The sequence below is a fragment of the Beta vulgaris genome, chromosome 8 (genome assembly GCF_026745355.1).
Source record: "Beta vulgaris subsp. vulgaris cultivar EL10 chromosome 8, EL10.2, whole genome shotgun sequence".
Taxonomy (NCBI): Eukaryota; Viridiplantae; Streptophyta; class Magnoliopsida; order Caryophyllales; family Amaranthaceae; genus Beta; species Beta vulgaris.
Window position 1 is genome coordinate 60,499,984 of NC_079209.1, and position 12,928 is coordinate 60,512,911.

The 12,928-nt window shown below is 30.6% G+C and overlaps 1 protein-coding gene across 5 annotated transcripts; it reads right to left on the reverse strand.

Annotated features, from left to right (window-relative positions):
* Nucleotides 1-40: 40 nt before the first annotated feature.
* LOC104902338 (NAC domain-containing protein 75) lies at nt 41-11,029 on the reverse strand. 5 transcript variants are annotated; one of them, XM_048634980.2, is made up of 7 exons: nt 10,883-11,029; nt 9,529-9,934; nt 9,169-9,346; nt 8,164-8,765; nt 6,818-7,189; nt 4,920-5,063; nt 41-378 (listed from the first exon to the last, which is right to left on the reverse strand). In XM_048634980.2, exons 2-7 carry the CDS (start codon nt 9,667-9,669, stop codon nt 289-291), a joined length of 1,527 nt encoding a protein of 508 aa, XP_048490937.1. In that variant the 5' UTR covers nt 9,670-9,934; nt 10,883-11,029; the 3' UTR covers nt 41-288. The 5 variants fall into 5 exon arrangements, with proteins under 5 accessions (XP_048490937.1, XP_048490938.1, XP_048490936.1 ...); XM_048634981.2 differs by having other exon boundaries at nt 10,411-11,020; XM_048634979.2 differs by having other exon boundaries at nt 9,529-9,928; nt 10,041-11,020.
* Between the last annotated feature and the right edge of the window lie 1,899 nt (nt 11,030-12,928).

Below are 12,928 nucleotides of genomic sequence, written 5' to 3' on the forward strand. Positions count from 1 at the left end.
AGTTCAGTTGTTGATCTATCACAGGAATCCAACTATTAAAAAAAAAAAAATACCGCGATGGTATGTGTATAGATGTATTTGCTTAAAAGAAATGTAAGGGAAGCCTTTGAGATTATAATGATGGACGAAGATATAAATGATACTCCCTCTGTCCGAAGTTAATTGTCACGTTAATAGTGAAATTTATGACAACTGTATTCGGACTAAGGTAGTATTTGTTTCCGTAAAAAACATAGATACTTTTTTTGTTTACCAAGAGTCCTATATGTGTTGGTTTTTCCTTTGATTTCATCCATGATGATCTGAGTGGTCAGGATCATGCCAAAATGTGGAATACTTGAGCCATTCTGCTTCTGATGGATTTGTCATGGAAGACTCCTGCCAAATTTAGGAGAAAGAGTTAGAGAAAGAAAAAAGATATAAGAAAAAACAAGGAAAAAAAGCTAGGGTTAGGGTTATGTACATATAGTTAATGCTAGGGAAATGAAGAAGAAGCTGCCTTTTTTGTCTGTTTATTTTAGCCAAAATGACAAATATTGATGATGATAATAAACTCTGATTGTTGTTTTCTAGCTAATATAATGAAGCTAAAAGTTCTTGGGTCATTGTCCAAATTATATTATGCCAAACTTCTTAGCTAGATTTGAAGAAGACAGCCTAATTTGTGTTCAAAATATAAATTTTTACCTTGTGCTTTTTTTTAACCTTATTCTCATAAAAAAAAAATATTTTTAGTAATAGTTGGATAAAATGGTGTATGATTTCTTCATCATGAATTATAGAATGCACAATTTTTTCAAGATCCCAAATAATTTATTCCTTTTTATTCTTTGAGATAATTAATTTAATTTTGTATTTTGTTGTACTTAAATATATATAAAATAATTTTTTTATTAATCCTCATATTGCAAACTAAGGCTATAATGGGTAAACACATACTTTATTTGTTCTTTTTAATAGTTGATTGCAACATTTTAATTTTTACGCTTGTCGATACACAATTTTAACCATTAATATTTGGCTCAATAGGTCTCAACACCACCAACTATTAGCATGGATACAACACGTATCATAAATGACACTGGCGGCCAAAGATTCCGTTGAAACATGGGAATCTCCGGAGGATTGTTTGGATGCAGTGTCATTTGCGATACGTATTGCACCACCATGACAACAGTTGGTGATGTTTTTGACTAGCATTGTTCCTTATATCTAATTTCATAATTGGTGTTATTAAGGCCAATTTTTTTTGCATATATCCATTGAGATATATCCTACAACATTTTACATGCTAATTAAAATTTATATTATATATTATTCACGAATTTTCGATCAAAGCAACTGCATGAATCATGCAAAAGTCAAACACTTAAAAAAAATAAAGGAAGTATTTTACAATTGACCTAATGCCTTTAAATTAAAGTCTTATATATATTAAACAAAAAAAATGCTAATTGATCAAGGGTGCTACCAAACACAACTCATCCACATCAAACAGGCTCACACTTCCACAACAGATAGGTGAATTTTTAACTGTGATAATTCTTTTCTTTTTCTAGATATAGAGGAATGTAGGAAAATCCATGCATAAATATAGAGGAAAGGTCCTCGTCATTAAAGTTAATTGTGGATTAGGAGGAATTAGAACTCCCCCGGTCACACTAGCTAAGAAAGTCACGAAGTAAACATATTTAAGTAGTAAAAACGTTGATTTTTTATAATTTAACACAGTAAAATTTACATTATATGTTCCTTACACTCTAGAAGAAGCCTTTACCAACAAAAAAATACAAAATACAAATACTATGCCTTTAGCCTACAATCGTACTTGGTACTTATACTTATTAATCAGAATTTATACGACCTCTGTTTTTTTAGATGTATCATTTAATTTTTTTAATCCACCCATCAAAAAGACAAATGTTGCATTTAAAAAATATATAAATGTTTTAGATTAACCGTAACAAAAAAAATCAAACCACCGTATTGTGACACAAACTATCCTCCCCTTCTCAACTGACTTTTTTTGTAAAATCTGTATGTTTTTCCCTTTTCCCCGTTTTTAAAGTGAAATTCGCTGAATTAAGATATATGAATAATATTCTCAATATGACTTAAATCTCGTGCATTAAGATATAAAAACACTTTTTAAAATAATCAATAATGTACATGACATAACTTGATCTTTATTCTTTTATGTAGCTAGGTATCAAGGTACACTCTAGAAATCCATCCTCAAACACTAATTCCTAAACATACAAGAACACTAACAATAACCATAGAATTCCTAACAAATTACCTTGTATTACTTTTAACTATGCGATATAAATACTCTACATTATTTTATTTTATATTCGGGTTTTTAATTTTCCGATAATTTGAAGTTAGTGTTAATTCATTTACCTCAACCATCATTAAGTACAAAATTAGTGGACTTAAAACTAATGACAACCTCCCTTCATCATATGAACAAAAAGTAGAGTACAACCATATAATTCCTAACAAATTACCTTGTATTACTTTTAACTACGCGATATAAAAACTCTACATTATTTTTTTTATCTTCGGGTTTTTAATTTTCCGATAATTTGAAGTTAGTGTTAATTCATCTTAGCTCAACCATCATTAAGTACAACATTAGTGGACTTAAAACTAATGAGTCCAAGCTCCCTTCATCATATGAACAAAAAGTAGAGTACAATAATATATGGTCCATACAAAAAATTGGGCAAACAATAACATTTGCAACAGTTGATATCAGTTGCATGATATATACAAATGCCAAAGAAAAGATATGATGAAAAAATGTTCTTTTGAATGTACAAACATTAATTGATAACACTCATTTCCAAAGTTTGCACCGAAAGAGGTTTGATAGTAGATGCCTAAGTCCTTATCATATCTCCTTTCATTCTTTCCTTCTTCAGAAATCCCTTTTTGTACTAACGTCTAATTTTTACCACTTAATTATAGTATCAACTTAAGTTTTTTAAGGAAATTTATCTACTTCTAGTGTCCCACTGTAAAAAATATAAAAAATAAACTATGTGCTTTTACGTACCAAATTTTTTACCATCTTTATCAACATGGTAATGTCATATTCTATTTTGAGATGAATTTTTCTTACAAAAGAAGCAAACTATATTGATATTTATTTCTTTATAAGAGCTAGCTCTTATATTAATTCTTCTAAACCCTAATTATTTAAATAAAGAATGCTTAACTATATACATATATAAGTCATATAGAAAATATGATTAAAGAAGAGGTGGTAGCTCAGTGGAGTACCACCTCGAATTCAAGGCAATTGTCCCGGGTTTGAATCCTCAGTCCTTTACTTCTTGGTTATTTAGCATTGTACTCAGCCTTTGAACCGGTGTACCCTGCAAGCTAGTGTCCTAACAGGGATTGGTCTTCGGACCAATTATCATTCTTAATAAAAAGTTTTTTATAGAAAATATGATTTTTTTTTTTTTTGCGTTATTATAGATATCCTGCAGATCTTTCTAACATTGGAATAAGTACTAATATAAAAAATATAGAACAAATAGAACAAAGGGAGTAGATTTTAAAATTTTAGCAAAAAGTTTAAGGTACTTATTGAATCGTAACAATTTCACTTATTTCACATACTTTAGTAATTTAAAATTTGTGTCATACACAGTATAGAGTACTAGTTTTGTTTTGGAACGGAGGAAATATAATATTTTAAATTGTGTTAATTGCTACGTACTTTGTTTGAGAAGTTACATTTTTTTGTCTCTCTAATGGTTATTTCATATAACAAGAAAGGAATATAAACCATAATTTTACTGGCATGTAGTCAAAAACATGATAACATATATTTAATCAACTAAACCAGCTAAACATGCAGATCTTTGCATGTTTTTTTACTTTCTTTAAGCACCTTAAATGAGTTCCATTGTCTACACAATAATGTACGTAGAGAAGAAAAACAAATCAAAAGAGAAAAAGAGATAAAGAGAAAAAGGGAAAAAAAGTTTTCTAGTTAGCTCTTTATTCTTAAACTACTTGTATACTAAAGACGTAGGGGGGTTTTTCATCTTTTGCAACTTTTAATCCTGTTTACTTTATTATATATATATGTATAAGTATATTTTTGTTTTCTTCTTTTCCTTTTGCTATATATATGTACCTTCATTTATTATAAGTTTAACTAGTTTTTAGATCCGGTCTACGTCTCAGGTAGCGAGCACAATTTTAAGAGAGGTTTGTCTCATGAGGTTGGATGCTACCCTTGTTTCTGAACCAACTAGATCGACGGGTGTCCGCGAGGCAGGCCGTGAAGCAGAAGTTATGTCGTGTCGCGTAGACGGAACATGGAAGCAAGAGAGATTTTTCATTTTATTAGTATTTTACTCTAAAATGATAACACTAAATATAACTTGATTTAGTGGTTAAAATTCTAATATATAAGCTTGAAGTCACTAAATCAAACCTTATACAACGCATTTACTATTTTTTTTATTACCAGAAGTAGAACACCCTAAGAGAGTGTCACGCGACACCTTTCTTTGTTTAGGAACGCCTTTTAATATATTAACTAATTATTAAGCCCGGGCTATGCTCCGGGTAAGAAAAAAATTTCATTTATTAATATAATACTTTATGATAATAACACTAAATACAATTTAATCTAGTGATTAAGACTTTAATATATGTACTTGAGGTCTCGGGATCAAACCCTATACTACGCAATTTCTAAATTCTTTAATTGTACATGGATTACATGAACTAAAACTCCCTAGGGAGAGCGTCAGGTGGCACAATATCTTGTTTATGCACGTCTTTTAATATATTTCTATAAATATAGATAATATATAAAATCTTTTAAAAATGAGGTGCCAAAATAATTAAAGTGGCATAGAATTTAGGGTCAAAAAGGTAATAATACTTACTTCCTTGATACCACCAGCAGAAGGAGAAGCTGATGAAGTGCAGCCCATGATGATTTCCTCTAAACCAGCTGCAGACCTTCCTCCTAATTTATGATGTTGTTGCTGCTGTGTCTGCTGTTGTTGCTGCTCTTGATGTTGTTGTTGCTACTCAAAACCATTAAAATAAATCATTATATTAAAGGCCTAAAAAGCATGCCATTATCATAAATAAAAATTATCATTTTGTCCCTACATTATTATTACAATATCTCATATAAAATATCTGGAAAGTTATATTTCAGCTCATATGTAGGAACTAAGCTTTCAAGTAATAACTACAAAAAGTAATTACAACTCTATATTAGATGATTATCAAATTACAATCTAGAAAATTTACTGTTTACTGCGCTTATTTTCTAAAAGTTTTCATTTTATTTGTTTTTTTGTTTTCTTAATTTAGACGTTACATAATAGTCGTCTTAATTTAGACTTTTATTCTACCCAATTTTAACTTCATAGTCGTTTCCAGTGTGCATCTTTGACTAATACTGATATTCCTATTTAAGTATTAGTGAAAATTATAAAAAAGTATAAATTGAAGATACACATTCATAACATATGATCTTACATGATTATTATTTTCCTTATATACTAATTAAACTACTATTATAACAATGACCATCCCATGATTATTGTTTTTGATGTTAGAACATAAACTATTCCAAAAACATAACATTCCAAGGGAACATACATGGCATATCTTAGTTAATAAGTTTTCGAGAAAAAAGCTCAACTTGCACTAAAGTTCTCAATTAACTATCCATAAGTTTATAGCTTAATCTTTTTAAGTGGCACATTATAAATAGTCTCTAGAACATATCTTGTGAAATGAAATTATATCCCTTCCTCATATTTAAGGCTACGTTCGATATTATTGTGATTTTTCGTTTTTTGGTTTTTTGATTTTCAACGTTATATGATAAATGAATCAAAAATTAGTCAAATTTATTAGAAACATAATGATTTTGAAAATTGACAACTAAAAAGTGAAAATCACTTTTTCTGTTTCTTGTTTCTAAGTTTTAGTTTTCAAAAAAAACTGAAAACTGAAAACAAAAAACGATAACGAACGGGCCCTAAATAACTCTGCGTTATTTTTCAAAATTGAAATTCAACTTAAAACTTAATCATTTCTATATTGTTAAATACTATTTCCCATTTTGACCAAAATCTTTCGTACATAAATAGTCTGACCTCATCAATAAGTTGTGCATTCCTTAAATGAAGATCTCTAGCAGTCAATGCAGAAGCTACTCTAGATATATATCGCCTACGTCAAAAAAAATGTTCTCAAAAGTCTTTTTTTCAAATATTTATAAATACAAAATCTTCTTAAAAGTCTATGAAAGGGTGTAAAACATGGCAAATTTTACAAGTGTAACACAAAACTCTAATGAGACACCAACACTACTTTTTAGACCTCTTGACAAAAAATTAATGTGCACTCATTGTGTTCTATACAAGTGTATTAGTAAACTTTTTCATATGACGTACATTTTTATAAATTACAAGAATACAAAATGACCCAATTAGATACTTTTATTACATATGGTAGTAGATTATCTTATAAACTTAATCAGGACGAGAGTAAAGAAGATAAAGTTGTCAAATTCTCTCTATATTTTTTTTTAAATAAGTAAGAAGAATTACTCTATACTGTCCTCGCATAGAGACCCTATCCAGAAGCCCGTTACAAGCTATAATACATAGATTTGTGTGATTTGGATCCAAGTGAGCATGACTATTATGTGAAGAGTTCATGGTTCATGTGTAAATACATGCATATGTCTATTCATTGTAGAGTTCTCATGTCATGACATAAATCCATCATACAAGTAAACATATATAGTAAGAATTACCTGATGCTGAAAACTTTCATTTTGAAACATAATCCTGGATACATGCTGGAAAGAATCATCATCAAGAATAATGGATGCATGATGAAGAGGAGATGGAGATATGATTTGGGATATGGGATGTGATGGTCTACTCATATGGAAGGCTGCCGTCGTTGAAATGGCTTGATGTGTATGATGCTGATGATCTTGTGGAGCACTCATGGCATGTGGATGATGTAGAAGATGATGATGATGATGTTGATGTTGATGTTGATGTTGTTGTTGATGATGTTGTTGATGTTGTTGTTGTTGTTGATGTTGTTGTTCATGGTCGTCGCATGCAGCTGATATGGAGGCAGTCTCTCTTACTGTTGAAGCATCTCCAATTCCAGCCTAAACCAAAGTAAAACAAAGGGCATAACATAAAGTTTGATTAATTAGTTTTACTTTAGCTAAATTGTAGTACTAATCTAGTACTTATGTTGGTACCATGTTTTCATTGCCTTTATTTTGAATCTTTGCCTTCTTCTTAATTAGTTGGTTAACAAAGATTAAGCTTTGATTAGATGATAATCAATGTTAATGAAGTTCTTTATTATGTGCATTAACATGACAATAATATATTTTTTGAAAATAGAATAAAGAGTGAAATTGGAACTTTACCCTTTTTCTTTTAAAATTTGGGTATCTTTAATTTTTCTCATCAAAGAATCCATTTTAAAGAACCAAAATGCAAGATTAATTTGAGTTTTTATATGGGTTTATCATATTAATACTCATATCAAATCATGGGGAGTATATCCTAAAGTTATATACTTCTTTGTTCCTAATGAATTGTTTGCTTTGATTATCACTTTTACCATTAATATACTTAATTATATATAAATAAAGTTGACAATTAAAAAAAAATACGAATAATTGAGACTAATTCAACAACATTTTATATAATAACATTTCTTTTTTATATGTATGTATAAAAAAAATTAGTTTAAATAAATACCGTAAAAACCAAAGTGTTACATAGAAACAGAGAAGGAATTATCCAATGCGCGTAACACTTTTAGTAGGACTTATTTAGTAATGAAATCGTACCACTTAACTAACCATAAAATGATACACATTTTGAGGAAGCTAAGATCATGAATACTACTTTTACTGAATGAATAATTCACCTAATAGAGATTGACAAATAATTCTTATTGTTGAATTGGATTCTAGTAGCTAGGTATAGTTTTTTCCAATTTGAATACAGATGATTGATATAGTACTGAAAATTAATTTTCACCCTTTTGGTAAGACAAACAAGCAAAAAAAATGTGTTCATTCAAACATTAGTTTACCTTAGGAAAAAGGGCTGAAAATTTTACCTCATCAAAAGTTTTTCTACTAAATGGAACAAAGCTGAAATGTTCAGTAGTAGCTCTCAAATGCTGCAAATCCAAAGCAGTATTATAACTAGAAAGTGCACCACCAACAACACCAGCTGAAATTGACATATGATCATCTCTATTATGATGAGTAATCACTTCTTTAGAAGAAGAAGTACTTCCACTACCACTACCACTCTCCTTTCTACCACTAGGCTCGCTACCATCTCCGGTGGTCGCGCTTCGCTCGTTGGTGGTCCAATTACACTGCCTTGGCTGTGTTTGGTAGAATATCTTTGACACTACAAGTTCACCTTCTTTTTCTTCTTCATGTTGTCCTAAGTGATATTGATGCATCACCCAATTTGTTTTCTCAGGTTTTCTATTCTTGCCAAAGTTTGTGTACAAAACTAGTATCTTTTTGCATCCCTTTTGTTTACCATTCACCATTACTGGCCTTGTTTTGCCTGTTTTATGCCACCGAGTTTCGCCGCCTTGAAGATCACATTCAGTCTGGATTTTCCTCCTCTTTCTTGTACCAGTAGTGTAAGCTTTTGATGGCCTATGAAAGAAATGTCTACTTAATCCATCTCTTGTTACTCCTAAATGAAAAATGTAACAAAAAACATATTATTCAAAGTTAGGTTTACTTAGGTGTAACAAACTATAAGACAAATAATACAAACATATATACTAAATATGCTTATGTTAAAGTCATAGCAAACAATGTGAGAAAAAACACCCAAAAATAACTTGTGAAAGATGGTTGTTGTGGTTAGTATGTTTTTAGTTAAGACTTGAAGAGATTGATTAATAACAACTTTTTTTTTTTTGGTTTTTGGTTAAGCAAGAAAGCAAGGTATTTCATTTTGGTTAATAACTATATGTACTTTTTATCAATAATTAATCATATGATATTATTGAATTATTCCCTCTTTTTTTCCAAATTAATTTTCTTCAAAATAAATTTTTTTTTTTTAAAAAAAAAATTGATTTAATTTTTACCTGGGAGTTTCTCAGGATGAGTGTAACAAATCCCATCTTCACCTTCAATAGTAGGGATAAATTCATCAATTAAAGGATGAGATTTGAAAGATTTTCCTTCCACTTTTGCTTCAAGATGTTCTATCAACTCTTGATCTGTTGGGTCAAATTTAACACCAGCTGGTAGACCTACCCAATCCTGTCCCCAAAAAAATAAATATTCATCAAACCACATTAACAAAAATGTTACTTATCACCTTCAAAAAATACCTAAAAATGGAAATTAATATCAAAAAATATCCATTTTTTTCATTTCATGTATCATAATAACTTATAATCCTTATAATTTCAATCAAAAAAATTCGAATTTTCGACACGTACCGGTTTTGATCCTTCAAGCTTATGGCCACATCCAGGGCAGTGTTTGGATCCACAAAGTTGATGTTCTTCAAGTTTAGCATCTATTAGATCACTTGCACTACTAATGGTGTTTATTTGATGAGCTTTGTTAGTAATATTCATAGTAGCTAACCTTATAATAAACTAATTAAGGAGTTAATAATTCTTCCTTAATTAATATATATATCTATATAAACCCTCTTTTGATATATATATGATGTACTTTTATTATTATAACAATGACCTTTGCTTCTGCTACACTTCAAATCACACTCTCCATCATCAATAGCAATATTTTGTTATTGTGTAGTACTATACTATATCATCTTCATATATAATAACACACCACCAATAATCATTTCTTGAATTTCCTCCATGAAAACTGCACCTAAAAAAGAAGAAAAAAAAGGGTTTTTTGTACATCAATATTACAATATGAACAAGAAATAAACAAGATGATGAAATTGAATTCAAAAGAAGAAAATTTTGATTACCCAGATGAGAAAAATGAAAACCCAGATGGAAAAATGGTTTCTTTTTCCAAGAAGATTTTAGGAGATAGAGATGGAGGAGAGAGAAAGAGATAAGAAGAAGAAGAAGGAAAAAAAGGAAGAAACTGACAGTCACGGTGGAACTCAGCTAAAAACACACCACTCCACACACTCTAGAGAGAGACACATACACCAACTTCTTTAACCACTGAAAATAATAATAAAAAAATAAAAAAAAATTAAGATTTTTTTAATTAAAAAAAAAAAAAAACCAGAATTTGCTCACTACTTTAACTGAAGAGGTAATAACATAGAATTTTTAAGATTAGAAAGGAAAAGGTGGGTTCAGACAAATAGGCATACTATAACCCACCTTTAAAGGACTTTCCCAAATTAAGTATCTCAATGTTCAAGCATGAAGTTTTAGAGAGAGAAACACCCAGAAAAAAAGTGGAAAAAAAAGAGAAAATTAGATGTTTTTATGAAACAAGATTAAATTTTTAGTGAAAAAAATTTGATTTTTGAAACTGGGTATTGGTTAAATTAACCGAATATTTGGTGGGGTGATGGAAATTTTAGTAAAGTGTAAGAAAGATACCCCATTTGTGAAGGGGGGGAAAAAACAGAAACAGAGGAAATTAAAGGTGTAAAAATTCAATTTTTTGTTTTTGTTTTTGTTTTGTAGATTAAGATAAGAATTTTGTTTTTCCTAGAATCATGCTTTTTTCAGAGAGAGAAATAAAGAAGAAAAAAGGAGGGAAATTAAAGGAAGAGATATGTGGGTGAAAAAATAAGGAAATTGAGAGAAGAGAAAAAAAGGATAAAAAAGAGGGAAAGAAACTCACATGGGTTTTGAGCTGGAGTAGTGATCATGATTCTTTTGCCATGAATGTTTTTTTTTAAGCAGTGATAGAGTAAGAGGAGAAGAGAGAGATAGAATTAGAGAGGAGAGAAAAGAGTTGCTTGATATGCAAGGCAAATGAGGAGTGTACTTGATGGACCACCAAGACAAAAATCCCCTCTTATAATAAAATCCTATTGGATTTCCTTATATTTAGTAGTTTTAGAACCTTTATTATATCAAAATAAGTAATTGTAACAATAGTGTGTGCAAAGATTATAGAGTATAGATAAAATACTTAATTATGTCAAATTGAAAGAAAACTATATTATGTTTATTTAAATTGACATGAACGGTGCTAATTATGAATTATCGTTTTATAAATGATATCAGCTATTGAATAACTTGGAATAGTAATAACTTTTGACTGTGTCTTCTTAAAGCAGTTTGCTCAAAATGTTATTTGCAACTTGAAATCTTGTGAAAATGGCATAAGGCTGACTTTTGAATGCACATATTTCTCAATCTATAAATGGTTTTTATGTGATTCGAATGAGGTGATAGCTTGTTCAAAGAGCTTTCCAACGACAGGTCATATGCCCAATTTCGCTGAGAAATGAAAAAGTTATGGTTGTTTTACGAAACATTGTCGAAATGGATCGGAATATCGCCTGGTCGGGCTCCCTTAGCGAACTACGATCGGGCTTACAACGCCCGATTGGGCCCGGGTCATCAGCCAGTTTAAATTTGATGAGCGCCCGATCGGGCGATGGGGATTTTGACGCGGGATGCACACTTTCTTTCTGGATTTTGTGCGGAGTATATTCTAGGGTTTATTAAGGTTTCTTTATGTTATAAAAGGACTCTCTTGGTGTTCATTATACACACAACTTTTAGCTTCTAGTATTCTTAGGACTGCTTTTAATTATTCCCTCTATTTTGTCTCCATCATAGTGAAGAAGCTCTCGATTCCCCCACCTATGGACATAGGTCTATTTTGACTGAACCACGATAATCCTTGTGTTCTTTATGTTTATCTTCTTTGTTGTTTTTCTCATCCTTATTATTTCATTGACTTGTTCCGCATTAATCAAACTACAACACCCTATTTCCTAACAAACTGGTATCAAGAGCTTGGTTGTTAAAGATCTTAGGTGTTTGTTTGATTTTTTTATTATGTCAATGAAATTCGATATAGAGAAAATTTGATAGGCAAATAAATTTTGGCCTACGGCAATTAAAGATGAAAGTCATCCTGGTTCAAAGTGGTTGTCACAAGGCTCTTGAAGGTGCATCCAAAAAGCCTTCGGGTATGACGGGTGACAAGTGGGAGGAGATAGATTTGGAGGCACTCTCAGCGATTCATTTAAGTTTGTCTAATGAAGTTTTGAGAGAGGTTGCCAAAGAGATGACTGCTGATGCGGATTTGCGGTTAAAGTTGGAGTCACTTTATATGACAGAGTCTGTGACTAACCGGTCTACTACTAAAAATCTAGACTTCATGATCTCAACCTAGAAGAAGGTAAACCGCTTGAGTCTCATTTAGATGAATTCTTCTCTATAATTATGGATTTGCAAAACATCGATGTTGAGATTGATGATGAGGATATGACTATTATGTTGTTGTGTTCTTTACCACCTTCGTATAAGCACTTTCGAGATACCTTATTATATGGTAAAGATGATTTGAGTTTGCAAGATGTTAAGGATGCCTTAACTCAGAGATATTTAATTGACAATAAATTGGTTAATAAATCTAATAATTCTGCTCACACAAATGCTTTAATTTGGTTGCTCATGGTGGAAAGAATTCGGAGAAGAATAAAATCTGTAACTATTATCACGTGAAGAGTCATATTAAATCTGAGTGTGGAAATTAAAGAAGAAAAATGGGGAAAGGTCCAATGAGGACCAATCTGCAAATACAGCCAACACCATTCTTGATGATGATCTTGCACTTTAGGGTTACAAGATTTGGGGCTGCGATTTCTACAATCTCTCCATGTTTGGTGCCTTTTTGAGATCTCTCAATAAAATGAGAAACCATGTT